General features: G+C 44.5%; 2 protein-coding genes across 2 annotated transcripts in view; one reads left to right on the forward strand and one right to left on the reverse strand.

Moving 5' to 3' along the window:
- Nucleotides 1–15,570, reverse strand: part of LOC112231423 — a gene marked incomplete in the record, with an annotated part of 690,592 nt that overhangs the window by 223,158 nt on the left and 451,864 nt on the right.
- On the forward strand, nt 17–4,610 carry LOC112231433 (claudin-like protein ZF-A89). Its single transcript, XM_024398185.2, has 2 exons — nt 17–662; nt 2,855–4,610. Exons 1-2 carry the CDS (start codon nt 172–174, stop codon nt 3,414–3,416), a joined length of 1,053 nt encoding a protein of 350 aa, XP_024253953.2. The 5' UTR covers nt 17–171; the 3' UTR covers nt 3,417–4,610.

Raw genomic sequence — 15,570 nt, forward strand, 5'->3', positions numbered from 1 at the left:
GTGGGTGTGTGTCGGCCAACAAACAGGTGCTTTCAATCGTCCCAATTAGTAACCATACCCTGGTAGGTGGGTATAAAGGTTGGAGTCTGTATACTAACCAAAATAGTTAGCATTCCCACTGCTAAACACTAGTCCTGCCTGGTTTACGTGTGTTTGAGTAAATAGAACGCAATGGCCTCCGCTGGTCTCCAGATTCTGGGCATTGCCCTGGCTATCATCGGTTGGATCGGTGACATCATAATCTGCGCGCTCCCCATGTGGAAGGTGACTGCTTTCATCGGCAATAACATCGTAACCTCGCAGATCTTCTGGGAGGGCCTGTGGATGAACTGTGTGCTCCAGAGCACGGGCCAGATGCAGTGTAAGGTCTACGACTCCATGCTGGCCTTACCTCAGGACCTCCAGGCCGCCAGGGCTCTAGTCGTCATCTCCATCCTCGTGGCCGTGATCGGCATCCTGCTCTCCATTGCTGGGGGGAAGTGCACAAACTGCATCAATGACGAGACGGCCAAGTCCAAGGTGGCCATCGCATCCGGTGTGTTCTTCCAGGTCGCCGGGATCCTCTGTCTGATCCCGGTGTCTTGGTCCGCCAACACCGTCATCAAGGACTTCTACAACCCGCTTCTCGCTGACTCGCAGAGGAGAGAGCTGGGCGCGTCGCTGTTCATCGGATGGGGCTCTGCTGGCCTGATGCTCATCGGGGGCGCACTTCTCTGCTGCCAGTGCCCCCAGCGCAAGGAGGGTGGGTACTCTGCCAAATATTCCGCCCCGCGCTCTGCCGCCAGTGGCGCGGCCTACGTCTGACAAGACGGAACCCTGAAGTTGTCTTAACTGGAGACTGATGTAGTACAAATTATGCTTTTATGTGAATCTCGTCGCTTAACTGCAGTGCACCATGGAAATTTAAGTGGGGATTAGAATTGTTTTTTTCATGACATGTTTTAACGATTTATTGCTTTAATAAATGATTGTTCCTTATTCTCGTTGAATTCATGTTTTGGTTCAAGCAGGCTATGGTGTAGACTGGGGTTTAAACTGTGTTCACGATCTCTTGCAGGTCAGTTCCAATATTGGGCTAAACTAATCTGCCCGTGAGCAAGGCAATTAACCATAATTGCTCCAGGGTTTCCTTTACTGGCTTTTTCAATTCCATGTCCTACTTGTACATATAGTGAGCAGGACTCTCTAACCCCTCTTTTTACACTTCTGCTACTCTGCTTATCATATATGCAGTCATTGTAATACAGTCACTTTAACAATATGTACATACTACCTCAATAAGCCTGACTAACAGGTGTCCGTATATAGCCTTCTATTTTTTTTTTATGTTCTATCTTTACTGTAAGCTTTTAAACTAGGGTTTACACCTGTTGTCTTCGGCGCACTTGACAGACTTTGATTTGACCCCTGCATAAATATTTAAGTAGGTAAACCATAACGGTTCTCTATGGGGAGTCATTTGTCCAGAACCAACGGCTGAAAAGTATTAATTGAAATGAACTTCAATAGCCTAGAACACTAAAGATTTTACTGAGTTACAATCCATAAGGACAGTCAATTGGAACAATGACTTGGGCCCTAATCTATGGATTTCACAACTGGGAATACTGTTATGCATCTGGTCACATGCCTTTTAAAGAGGGGCGTGGATCAGAAAACCAGTCAGTATTTGGTGTGACCATTTGTCTTGTGTGGCATGTCCTTTGCGTGAAGTTGCTGGATATTGCAGAGAACTGGACCGCTGTCTGTACACGTCAATTAAGAGCATCTCAAACATCGTTCAATGTGAGTATGGAAGAATTGGGACATTTTCAGCTTCCAGGAATTGTGTACAGGCCCTTGCGACATGGGGCTGTGCATTATGCTGAAACATGAGGTGATGGCGGCATATGAATGGCACGACAATTCCCTCAGGATCCCATCACAAATATTTCTGCATTCAAATTGCCATCAATATGAAATTGTGTTGTCTGTAGCTTATACCTGCCCATTCCACCACCACCATGGGGCACTGTTCTAGTTATCAGAAAACCGCTCACCTACACAACACCATATGCGGTCTGCAGTTGAGGCCAGCTGGATGTACCGAGTGGCCTTTTGTCTCAAGCACAAGGTGCACCTGTGTAATACTGTTTAATCAGATCCTTGATATGATGTGTCACATGTCAGGTGGATGGATTATCTTGGCAAAGTTGAAAGGCTCACTAACAGGGATGTCAACTAATTTCTGCACATTTTAGAGAAATAAGCTTTTCGTGCGTATGGAACATTTCTGGGATCTTTTATTTCACCTCATGAAATATGGGACCAACACTTTACATGTTGCATTTATATTTTTGTTCAGTGTATTTCCATGGTAACCACTGTCCACCCTCACACATTCCCATACTGGGGAATCAGGACAAGCCGGTAACCTGAGCCACAAACTAGCTCAATCCCCTCCCTGTTCTATTTCCTTTCACAATACCTCCAGTGTTACTGACACAAGGAAATGTGCTCTCATTCGACAAACACAGCAACCCTCTCACGGCTGCCTTGGCTTAGATGCAACTTGTGGACTTGTAATCATTGTTAGTTTCAAAGAGGACAAAGGGGATACAATGCTCTGCTCTGCTCTCACAGCTGCCTTGGATTAGCTGCAACGTTTGGATTCATGGACTTTTATAGATAGAATGGAGAATTTGACTTGTCCGCATCTGAACTATCAGGCCTTTTTCCAAGACCAGTCTCATTTTGTAGTGTAGGAAATACAAACTATGCGAACCCCACATCAGATCCAACAAGCTAACGACAACGTGGCCATTACAGTACTTCCAGAACCCCCTATTGGACACTTTCAACTATTCCGGGGAAGAACAATGAGCCGACAGATCCTTGCCTTTGTCCTGGCCTTCATCGGGTTCATGGGGACCATCGTGATCTGTGCCCTGCCCATGTGGAAGGTAACAGCCTTTGTTGGAGCCAACATTATCACTGCCCAGGTGTTCTGGGAAGGGTTATGGATGAACTGTGTGATCCAGAGCACGGGCCACATGCAGTGTAAAGCCTACGACTCCCTCCTGGCCTTGCCCCAGAACCTGCAGGCTTCCAGGGCTCTCATCTGCGTCTCCATTGGGGTCAGTGTGCTTGCCATCGGGCTGACTGTAGTTGGGGCACGCTGCACCAACTTCCTCCATGACGACTGGCTGGCCAAGTCGAAGGTTGGCATTGCGGCAGGCGCGGTGTTCATGGCAGCGGGGGTGTTGTGTGTTATCCCCGTAAGCTGGTCCGCTCACACCATCATCCAGGGCTTCTACAACCCTCTGGCCACCCAGGAGAGGAGAGGGGAGCTGGGGGCATCCATCTACGTGGGGTGGGTGTCTGGAGCTCTGCTCATGATCGGAGGGGGGATGCTCTGCAGCACGTACAAGTGCTGAGGAGGGAGAGGAGAGGAGGACATTAGTTATGGATGCCAAAAGAGAGAAGAGAGGATATCAAATGCTGGCCTTGTCCTGGATGGATGAGGGAAGGAATGGATAAGGGGAGGAAGGGAGGAGAGAGAGGGCTTAAAACATTGTATGAGGAAGAGAGAGGATAACACATTCTCTCCTCACTCCCTTAAAGACATGCCTAAGTCTGGGATGATTTAGTCCACATTGCTCCTACCTAGATGATTTTCTTGTGTGGAGATGTATTAGGTGAGGCCTGTAGATTAACTGTGTAGTAACTGTATGGTGAAATTCACAGGACAGGTGCAGTGACTGCATCCCAAATGGGACCCTATACCCAAAATAGTGCACTACTTTTGAACTGAGCCCTATGGGCCCTGGTCAAAAGTAGCGCACTATATAGGAAATAGGATTCCATTTTGGATGCAACCTCCTCCATCACTCCAGACAGGGGTATGCAGCATCAGAGAGGCAGAGTGTTCCATCATGGCTGTTTGTGGAGGACAGATAGAGGAGGAGTTCTGAGTGATGTTTTAACATATTTCTTAATTGATTGTAAAAAAAAAAAGAAGAAAAAAAAAGAATGCTTGACAATGAGAGACTGGTCTGCTGGACAGCTCTTTATTCACCAGCCTAATTTAGAGAGTTTTGAACAGAGTACACATATACACTGCTATATGACTGAATCCCTGCAAAATCATGCAGGGTAAGGTGAGACGGTACCTCTGAGATACAGTATATGACTGTACAGTATATGTGACGGAGATCAGACTAGGTCAGGTTAGATCAGACTCAGGTTAGATCAGAATAGGTCAAGTTAGATCAGACTAGGTCAGGATAGATCCGAATCAGGGTAGATCAGACTAGGTCCGACTCATGTTAGATTAGACTCATGTTAGGTTAGATAAGACTCAGGTTAGATCAGACTAGGTCAGACTCAGGTTAGATCAGACTCAGGTTAGATCAGAATAGAACAGACTTGTTCAGGTTAGATCAGACTAGGTCAGGTTAGATCAGACTCAGGTTAGATCAGACTAGGTCAGGTTAGATCAGAAGTAATAAAACGCACTTTGTCTTTGATCAAAACCTAAATCTGATATAGATTATGTTAAGGAAACGAATAATGATTGTAATGATGAGTCGTGATGAACAACATTATCAATAAACTGCTTTCCTACATGACTGAGCATTTGTCTGATTGTATGAAGTGTAGACACAAAATGACACATTTAAGAAGGTACAATTTTAGTTTTTATTTATTTTGCGTAAATATTATGATATTTATATAAATTAAGGGCAGTGTTGACATTCAATGTCATAATTATACAGCACCAGTCAAGTTTTGGACACACCTACTCATTCAAGGGTTTTTCTTTATTTTTTACTATTTTTTACATTGTAGAATACTATTGAAGACATAACTACTAAATAACACATGTGGAATCATGTTGTAACCAAAAAAGTGTCAAACAAATAAAATATATTTAATATTTGAGATTCTTCAAAGTAGCCACCCGTTGCCTTGATGACAGAAGCTAGCTAGCTTACTTTGGCTAACGTTAGCTACTAGCTGTGTAAAAGGCCAGGGGATTGTTTGAAAGAGTAACTCACATATACTACGAGAGATAGTCTTCCCTTATTTCTGCGTACCATCACCTGTTATAAAATGACAACAATGCCTTGCTAGCTGACTTACTTTTCCATTGTTTCCTGAAGCACTGTTTCCTGAAGCATTCTGCCCTGTTCTGAAAGAACTCCCTGGGTTTACCGTTATCCTGTAGATGTTTGGTCAGGACGTGTCGTTATATTAATTTGTTCATTTTGATTGAATCATTACCTAGCACTTCCCCGCACAAAACACATTGTGAGCGCACCTCGTTATTTCTCAAAGTTAGTATGAAAGAGAGACAAACTGATCGGTGTATTTGCGTTTCATGACAATAGAGCTTAGTCAGAACTTGTTGCTAGCATGAGTCCATTTGATGACAGCGGTGAGTGATGGCGAGTGGGAATGACAAGTCAGTGGCTCACAGCACATTATCTGCTGCTGAACGACAGCGCTGCAGCGTGTGTCTTAGAGTGATCTTCAAGAAAACTGCATAAAAAAGATGCAGTTAACAGCAAAGTACACAGGCATCTCCCTCTCGCACAGCTGCCAAACTGAGCAGAGACCGCTGCTAACTGAGCAGAGACCGCTGCTAAGCAGAGAGCACCCTGAACAGAGACCGCAGTTGCACTTGGGCAAATCAATTCCAGTAATTAATGAAATAATTCTACATTTACACTGACACGTCGCGACCCACTTTAGAGTATTGAATGTCAAGCATGGATTCAACCACAAAGACCAGGGAGGTTTTTCAATGCCTCGCAAAGACGGACACTGACGCAAAAAAATCTACACTAGAGTTGCTTACCAAGATGACTTTGAATGTTTCTGAGTAGCCTAGTTACAGTTTTAACTTAAATCGGCTTGAACATCTATGGCAAGACTTGGCAATGGTAATGATCAACAACCAACTTGACAGCGCTTGAAGAATAAAAAATAATAATAATGGACAAATATTGTACAATTCAGGTGTCCAAAGATCTTATAGACTCACCCCCAAAAATCTCACAGCTGCAATCTCTGCCAAAGCGGTTTCTAAGATGTATTGCCTCAGGGGGGTCAATACTTATCTAATCAAGATATATATTACGTGTTTTATTTTTCATTAATTTGTTCTAAATGTTGGAATTTTTCTACCACTTTGACATGAGAGCACTTTGTGGAGATCATTGACCAAAAATGACAATTATCTCACTTTGTAATACAACAAAATATAGAAAAATCTGTATGTATGTTCCTATGTACATTAAGAACACCTGCTCTTTCCATGACAGACTTACCAGGTGAATCCAGGTGAAAGCTAAGATCCGTTATTGATGTCACTTGTTAAATCCACTTAAATCTTAGTCCAGGGTTCCCCAACTGGCGGCCCATGTATATAAATATACTATATATAGTAAAACATTTAATTTTCATCATATGTACACTTCAACTATGACAGACAAAATTAGAAGAAAAAAAATCACATTGTAGGATTTTTAATGAATTTATTTGCAAATTATGGTGGAAAATAAGTATTTGGTCAATAACAAAAGTTTATCTCAATACTTTGTTATATACCCTTTGTTGGCAATGACAGAGGTCAAACGTTTTCTGTAAGTCTTCACAAGGTTTTCACACACTGTTGCTGGTATTTGGGCCCATTCCTTCATGCAGATCTCCTCTAGAGCAGTGATGTTTTGGGGCTGTTGCTGGGCAACACGGACTTTCAACTCCCTCCAAAGATTTTCTATGGGGTTGAGATCTGGAGAATGGCTAGGCCACTCCAGGACCTTGAAATGCTTCTTACGAAGCCACTTCTTCGTTGCCCGTGCGGTGTGTTTGGGATCATTGTCATGCTGAAGGCCCAGCCACGTTTCATCTTCAATGCCCTTGCTGATGGAAGGAGGTTTTCACTCAAAATCTCACGATACATGGCCCCATTCATTCTTTCCTTTACACGGATCAGTCGTCCTGGTCCCTTTGCAGAAAAACAGCCCCAAAGCATGATGTTTCCACCCCCATGCTTCACAGTGGGTATGGTGTTCTTTGGATGCAACTCAGCATTCTTTGTCCTCCAAACACGACGAGTTGAGTTTTTACCAAAAAGTTATATTTTGGTTTCATCTGACCATATGACATTCTCCCAATCTTCTTCTGGATCACCCAAATGCTCTCTAGCAAACCTCAGACGGGCCTGGGCATGTACTGGCTTAAGCAGGGGGACACGTCTGGCACTGCAGGATTTGAGTCCCTGGCGGCGTAGTGTGTTACTGATGGGAGGCTTTGTTACTTTGGTCCCAGCTTTCTGCAGGTCATTCACTAGGTCCCCCCGTGTGGTTCTGGGATTTTTGCTCACCGTTCTTGTGATCATTTTGACCCCACAGGGTGAGATCTTGCGTGGAGCCCCAGATCGAGGGAGATTATCAGTGGTCTTGTACATCTTCCATTTCCTAATAATTGCTCCCACAGTTGATTTCTTCAAACCAAGCTGCTTACCTATTGCAGATTCAGTCTTCTCAGCCTGGTGCAGGTCTACAATTTTGTTTCTGGTGTCCTTTGACAGCTCTTTGGTCTTGGCCATAGTGGAGTTTGGAGTGTGACTGTTCGAGGTTGTGGACAGGTGTCTTTTATACTGATAACAAGTTCAAACAGGTGCCATTAATACAGGTAACGAGTGGAGGACAGAGGAGCCTCTTAAAGAAGAAGTTACAGGTCTGTGAGAGCCAGAAATCTTGCTTGTTTGTAGGTGACCAAATACTTATTTTCCACCATAATTTGCAAATAAATTCACTAAAAATCCTACAATGTGATTTTCTGGATTTTTTTTCATCATTTTGTCTGTCATAGTTGAAGTGTACCTATGATGAAAATTACAGGCCTCTCATCTTTTTAAGTGGGAGAACTTGCACAATTGGTGGCTGACTAAATACTTTTTTGCCCCACTGTATAGTAAAACATTTGCTCAGAAAATATATATATACACACACACTGTATGTGTACATTCTTTCCATTGTAGGACAAAAAAAACAAAAGACACCAGGAAATCAGCTCCAACTGATTTTTACTGAATAAATCTTTTACCAAGTATTCCCATGTATAATAGAGAGACACCTGATTATATACAAATGTAATCAAGGTTTGAAATTATTATGTTTTTGTCATACATTATATATATTTGGGCTTCTGGAGGTCAATTTGGAGTCTGCAAATGATTTGTAATTATGTTCCGGCCCTCCGACCATCCGCTCAACAAAAACAAAAAACAAAAAAATAAACTACAGAAAAATAAATCTGTCACGAACGTCGTCAGGGACAAGACCGGACCAAGGTACAGCGTGGTGAGCGTACACTTTACTTTATTTTAAATGTGGCCAACAAAACAAGAAACTACAAAAACGAACATGAAGCTTACTAGGGCTATACAGGCCACTAACAAAGACAACTACCCACAACTAAGGTGGCAAAACAGGCTGCCTAAGTATGATTCCCAATCAGAGACAATAGACAACCACACTCGGCCAAACACACAGAAATACAAAACATAGAATGCCCACCCCACATCACACCCTGACCTAACCAAATAGAGAAATAAAACGGCTCTCTAAGGTCAGGGCGTGACAGTATCCCCCCCCCACATAGGTGCAGACTCCCGGCCGCAAACCTGAACCTATAGGGGAGGGTCCGGGTGGGCATCTACTTCGGTGGCAGCTCCAGTGCGGGACGCAGACCCGCTCCACCTCTGGCTCACCCCACTTTGGTGACCCTCATTGTAGGCCCCGGACTGGGGACCCTCACTGCAGGCTCCGGACGGAGGACACTCGGCGCAGGCTCCGGACTGGGGACCCTCACTGCAGGCTCCGGACTGTTGACCCTCACTGCAGGCCCCGGACTGGGGACCCTCACTGCAGGCCCCGGACTGGGGACCCTCACTGCAGGCCCCGGACTGGGGACCCTCACTGCAGGCCCCGGACTGGGGACCCTCACTGCAGGCTCCGGACTGGGGACCCTTGCTGCAGGCCCCGGACGGAGGAAACTCGCCGCAGGCCCCGGACTGGGGACCCTCGCCGCAGGTTCCGGACTGTGGCCCGACGTTGGAGGTTCCGGACACTGTTCCGGAAACACTGTGCGTAGGGAGGTCTCAAACAAAACAAGAAACAACAAAAAACGACGTGAAGCTTACTAGGGCTATACAGGCCACTAACAAAGACAACTAGTATGATTCCCAATCAGAGACAACGATAGACAGCTGCCTCTGATTGGGAACCACACTCGGCGAAACACACAGAAATATAAAACATAGAATGCCCACCCCACATCACACCCTGACCTAACCAAATAGAGAAATAAAACGGCTCTCTAAGGTCAGGGCGTGACAAAATCAGAATATTGTTGATGATCCTTGTTGTAGATGAATGGGAGGAGACTGGTTAAACTTTCTTTTTTTTTTACCTTGGTTCAACCCAATAGTAGGAAGGTGTTCTTAGTGTTTTGTACACACAGTTTACAATTCCACAGAAGCTGTGCAAATTGAGGTTTGGAAAAAAAATCTAATTTGTATCCTATTTTTCCCAAACTTTCAGCACACATATCTTCCAACATACAGTATGTCAAGTACAGCACCTGATGTCACAGGATGGCCAAAAAGATCATCAAGGACATCAACCACCCGAGCCCCACCCTGTTATCATCCAGAAGGCAAGGTCAGTACAGGTGCATCAAAGCTAGGACCGAGAGACTGAAAAACATCTATCCCAAGGCCATCAGACTGTTAAACAGCCATCACTAGCACATTAGAGGCTGCTGCCTATAGGCATAGACTAGAAATCACTGGCCACTTTAAGGAAAGGAACACTAGTCACTTTAATAATGTTTACATGTCTGGCATTACTCATCTCATATGTATATACTGTTTTCTATACTATTCTACTGTATCTTAGTCCGTTCCGCTCTGACATCACTCGTCCATATGTATATAGTCTCAATTCATTCCTGCTTAGATGTGTGTGTATTGGGTTTACAGTATGTTGTGTAATTTTTTAGATATTACTTGTTAGATATTACTGCACTGTTGGAGCTAGAAGCACAAGCATTTCGCTACACCCGCAATAACATCTGCTAATCACATGTATGTGACCAATACAATTTGATTTGTAGACCAGTAGAGTGAGCTACAAATGTATTGGGACAGTGACACATTTTTTGTTGCTTTGTACTGCAGCACTTGATACAATGACTATGAGGTTAAAGTCAGACTGTCAGATTTAATTAGAGGGTATTGCCATCCATATCGGGTGAACCGTTTAGAAATGACAGCACAAAAGTTTTGTATTTGGTCCCATATTCCTAGCATGCAATGTCACAAGCTTGATGTAGTCATTGTGTCCTATGAATATGGGAACAAATACTCAACTTTTTACTACTTTAATACACATATACTGTAAGTGAATTTGTTCCAATACTTTTGGCCAAAAGAATAAAAAAATGCTTCACTGTCACAATAATTACAGAGGGCACTGAATCTCTATGGTGTCAATTGTTGTGGTTGTTATCGTTTCGGTTTGGACAATTTTGGTCTGTAAAGAAACCCATAGCTAACATATGGCTGGCTAGCTTTCTTTTGGACAGATGTACATTCCAGCAAACATACATTTTAGTCCCCAAACCCCACTTGACATACTTATTGATATATTACCTGTACGGTAGTGACACTTCTTAGATAAAGATTTACCAACTTCCTCTTTAATTTTATAGACCTTGGCACTCTAACAAAAAAAACATACATGTCATCCTGCTAACTCCTCTGAAAGGGACACCCCTGTTCTGGAAAAGACCCAAGAGGTTTAACCAAAGCAACAGTACATAGTTGGCCATAACTTTTGCCGACTCCTTCTGGAATAAATATTTGCCACATATGTCCTGAAAAATTCACAATATAAACTCGTCACCTGGTGATATGTGTAGGGGTGTGGTTTAAGGCACATTCATTCTACAGTCTTTTAATGTGTTGGTGTGCAAATTCAATCTGGAGTGCCAGAGTATGCCCAGATTGCCCTCGGGGCATTCGTAAATCGAGAGCGCTGTCAGATTGAGCGCTACTGAGAACTGACAGAGGGCACACTGAACGGTCTGGCTGAAGAGTAGGTTTGATCCCAGCGTTCTGGCCTCACAGCGGTAGTCAAAGCACCCAAGCTAACTGGCTAACTACTTCCAGACACAAATGAGAGAACAAATGACTCTGACCATTTTACTCGCCCCAGCAGAGCTGATTAGGCTGTTTTTATGATACAACGACACAGAGTTACACATGGAGTAAAACAAACATACAGTCAATAATACAGTTTAAACAAGTCTATATACAATGTGAGCAAATGAGGTGAGAAGGGAGGTAAAGGCAAAAAAGGCCATGGTAAATACAATATAGCAAGTAAAACACTGGAATGGTAGTTTTGCAATGGAAGAATGTGCAAAGTAGAAATAAAAATAATGGGGTGCAAAGGAGCAAAATAAATAAATTAATTAAATACAGTTGGGAAAGAGGTAGTTGTTTGGGCTAAATTATAGGTGGGCTATGTACAGGTGCAGTTATCTGTGAGCTGCTCTGACAGTTGGTGCTTAAAGCTAGTGAGGGAGATAAGTGTTTCCAGTTTCAGAGATTTTTGTAGTTCGTTCCAGTCATTGGCAGCAGAGAACTGGAAGGAGAGGCGGCCAAAGAAAGAATTGGTTTTGGGGGTGACTAGAGAGATATACCTGCTGGAGCGTGTGCTACAGGTGGGAGATGCTATGGTGACCAGCGAGCTGAGATAAGGGGGGACTTTACCTAGCAGGGTCTTGTAGATGACATGGAGCCAGTGGGTTTGGCGACGAGTATGACGCGAGGGCCAGCCAACGAGAGCGTACAGGTCGCAATGGTGGGTAGTATATGGGGCTTTGGTGACAAAATGGATTGCACTGTGATAGACTGCATCCAATTTGTTGAGTAGGGTATTGGAGGCTATTTTGTAAATGACATCACCAAAGTCGAGGATTGGTAGGATGGTCAGTTTTACAAGGGTATGTTTGGCAGCATGAGTGAAGGATGCTTTGTTGCGAAATAGGAAGCCAATTCTAGATTTAACTTTGGATTGGAGATGTTTGATATGGATCTGGAAGGAGAGTTTACAGTCTAACCAGACACCTAAGTATTTGTAGTTGTCCACGTATTCTAAGTCAGAGCCGTCCAGAGTAGTGATGTTGGACAGGCGGGTAGGTGCAGGTAGCGATCGGTTGAAGAGCATGCATTTAGTTTTACTTGTATTGAAGAGCAATTGGAGGCCACGGAAGGAGAGTTGTATGGCATTGAAGCTTGCCTGGAGGGTTGTTAACACAGTGTCCAAAGAAGGGCCGGAAGTATACAGAATGGTGTCGTCTGCGTAGAGGTGGATCAGAGACTCACCAGCAGCAAGAGCGACCTCATTGATGTATACAGAGAAGAGAGTCGGTCCAAGAATTGAACCCTGTGGCACCCCCATAGAGACTGCCAGAGGTCCGGACAGCAGACCCTCCGATTTGACACACTGAACCCTATCAGAGAAGTAGTTGGTGAACCAGGCGAGGCAATCATTTGAGAAACCAAGGCTATCGAGATGAGGATGTGGTGATTGACAGAGTCGAAAGCCTTGGCCAGATCAATTAATACGGCTGCACAGTAATGTTTCTTATCAATGGCGGTTAAGATATCGTTTAGGACCTTGAGGGTGGCTGAGGTGCACCCATGACCAGCTCTGAAACCAGATTGCATAGCAGAGAAGGTATGGTGAGATTCGAAATGGTCGGTAATCTGTTTGTTGACTTGGCTTTCGAAGACCTTAGAAAGGCATGGTAGGATAGATATAGGTCTGTAGCAGTTTGGGTCAAGAGTGTGTCCCCCTTTGAAGAGGGGGATGACCGCAGCTGCTTTCCAATCTTTGGGAATCTCAGACGACACGAAAGAGAGGTTGAACAGGCTAGTAATAGGGGTGGCAACAATTTTGGCAGATAATTTTAGAAAGAAAGGGTCCAGATTGTCTAGCCCGGCTGATTTGTAGGGGTCCAGATTTTGCAGCTCTTTTAGAACATCAGCTGAATGGATTTGGGAGAAGGAGAAATGGGGAAGGCTTGGGCGAGTTGCTGTTGGGGGTGCAGTGCTGTTGACCGGGGTAGGAGTAGCCAGGTGGAAAGCATGGCCAGCCGTAGAAAAATGCTTATTGAAATTCTCAATTATGGTGGATTTATCATTGGTGACAGTGTTTCCTATCTTCAGTGCAGTGGGCAGCTGGGAGGAGGTGTTCTTATTCTCCATGGACTTTACAGTGTCCCAGAACTTTTTTGAGTTAGTGTTGCAGGAAGCAAATTTCTGCTTGAAAAAGCTAGCCTTGGCTTTTCTAACTGCCTGTGTATAATGGTTTCTAGCTTCCCTGAACAGCTGCATATCACGGGGGCTGTTCGATGCTAATGCAGAACGCCATAGGATGTTTTTGTGTTGGTTAAGGGCAGTCAGGTCTGGGGAGAACCAAGGGCTATATCTGTTCCTGGTTCTAAATTTCTTGAATGGGGCATGTTTATTTAAGATGGTTAGGAAGGCATTTAAAAAAAATATCCAGGCCTCCTCTACTGACAGGATGAGATCAATATCCTTCCAGGATACCCCGGCCAGGTCGATTAGAAAGGCCTGCTCGCAGAAGTGTTTCAGGGAGCGTTTTACAGTGATGAGTGGAGGTCGTTTGACCGCTGACCCATTACGGATGCAGGCAATGAGGCAGTGATCGCTGAGATCTTAGTTGAAGACAGCAGAGGTGTATTTAGAGGGGAAGTTGGTTAGGATGATATCTATGAGGGTGCCCGTGTTTAAGGCTTTGGGGAGGTACCTGGTAGGTTCATTGATAATTTGTGTGAGATTGAGGGCATCAAGTTTAGATTGTAGGATGGCTGGGGTGTTAAGCATGTTCCAGTTTAGGTCGCCTAGCAGCACGAGCTCTGAAGATAGATGGGGGGGCAATCAGTTCACATATGGTGTCCAGAGCACAGCTGGGGGCAGAGGGTGGTCTATAGCAGGCGGCAACGGTGAGAGACTTGTTTTTAGAGAGGTGGATTTTTAAAAGTAGAAGTTCAAATTGTTTGGGTACAGACCTGGATAGTAGGACAGAACTCTGCAGGCTATCTTTGCAGTAGATTGCAACACCGCCCCCTTTGGCAGTTCTATCTTGTCTGAAAATGTTGTAGTTTGGAATTAAAATGTCTGAATTTTTGGTGGTCTTCCTAAGCCAGGATTCAGACACAGCTAGAACATCTGGGTTGTCAGAGTGTGCTAAAGCAGTGAATAAAACAAACTTAGGGAGGAGGCTTCTAATGTTAACATGCATGAAACCAAGGCTATTACGGTTACAGAAGTCGTCAAAAGAGAGCGCCTGGGGAATAGGAGTGGAGCTAGGCACTGCAGGGCCTGGATTCACCTCTACATCGCCAGAGGAACGTAGGAGGAGTAGAATAAGGGTACGGCTAAAAGCTATGAGAATTGGTCGTCTAGAACGTCTGGAACAGAGAGTAAAAGGAGGTTTCTGGGGGCGATAAAATAGCATCAATGTATAATGTACAGACAAAGGTATGGTAGGATGTGAATACAGTGGAGGTAAACCTAGGTATTGAGTGATGAAGAGAGAGATATTGTCTCTAGAAACATCATTGAAACCAGGAGATGTCATTGCATGTGTGGGTGGTGGAACTAATAGGTTGGATAAGGTATAGTGAGCAGGACTAGAGGCTCTACAGTGAAATAAGCCAATAAACACTAACCAGAACAGCAATGGACAAGACATATTGACATTAAGGAGAGGCATGCTTAGTCGAGTGATCAAAAGGGTCCAGTGAGTGGAGAGGTTGGTTGGGGGTCACGGCGATTTAGACAGCTAGCCAGGCCATCGGTAGCAAGCTAGCATAGGATGGAGGTCTGTTGTTAGCCACCTCTTGCGTTCCGTCAGTAGATTAGTGGGGTTCCGTGTGGTAGAGGGGATTAATCCAAATCACACAACAACAACAAAAATAAAAACAATAAATATAGTTATAGAGGCCCAAGAAGAAAACATAATAATAATACAAATAAATAAATTGTCCGATTGTCTATTCAGATAGCAGCCGGTAAGACAGCTAACGGTTAGCAGGCCGCAGATGGGCGTTCAGGTAACGTCGCGACGGAGGAGCCAGCCGGATCTCCTTCGGGTAGATAACGTCGGCAGTCCAGTTGTGAAGGCCCGGTGGGGCTCCGCGTAGGCAGTAAAACGGGTCTGGATAGGTGACTGCAGCCCAGGAGTGATTGATGGAACTCAGGAGTGATTGACGGAGCTGGCTAGCTCCGGAATAATTGATGTTTGCTCCGGAATCGATGAAAGCCGATAGTCACACGGATAGCAGCTAGCTAGCTGTGAGATCCGGGTATGAATTTCCAGAGAGCAGTTGAAATCCAGGGACAAGAAGAGAAAAATTGGTCCGGTATGTTCCGTTCCGAGCCGCGCTGCGCCGTACAAAACTGGCGATAGATTTTCG

Source organism: Oncorhynchus tshawytscha, linkage group LG33 (assembly GCF_018296145.1).
Source record: "Oncorhynchus tshawytscha isolate Ot180627B linkage group LG33, Otsh_v2.0, whole genome shotgun sequence".
Classification (NCBI taxonomy): domain Eukaryota; kingdom Metazoa; phylum Chordata; class Actinopteri; order Salmoniformes; family Salmonidae; genus Oncorhynchus; species Oncorhynchus tshawytscha.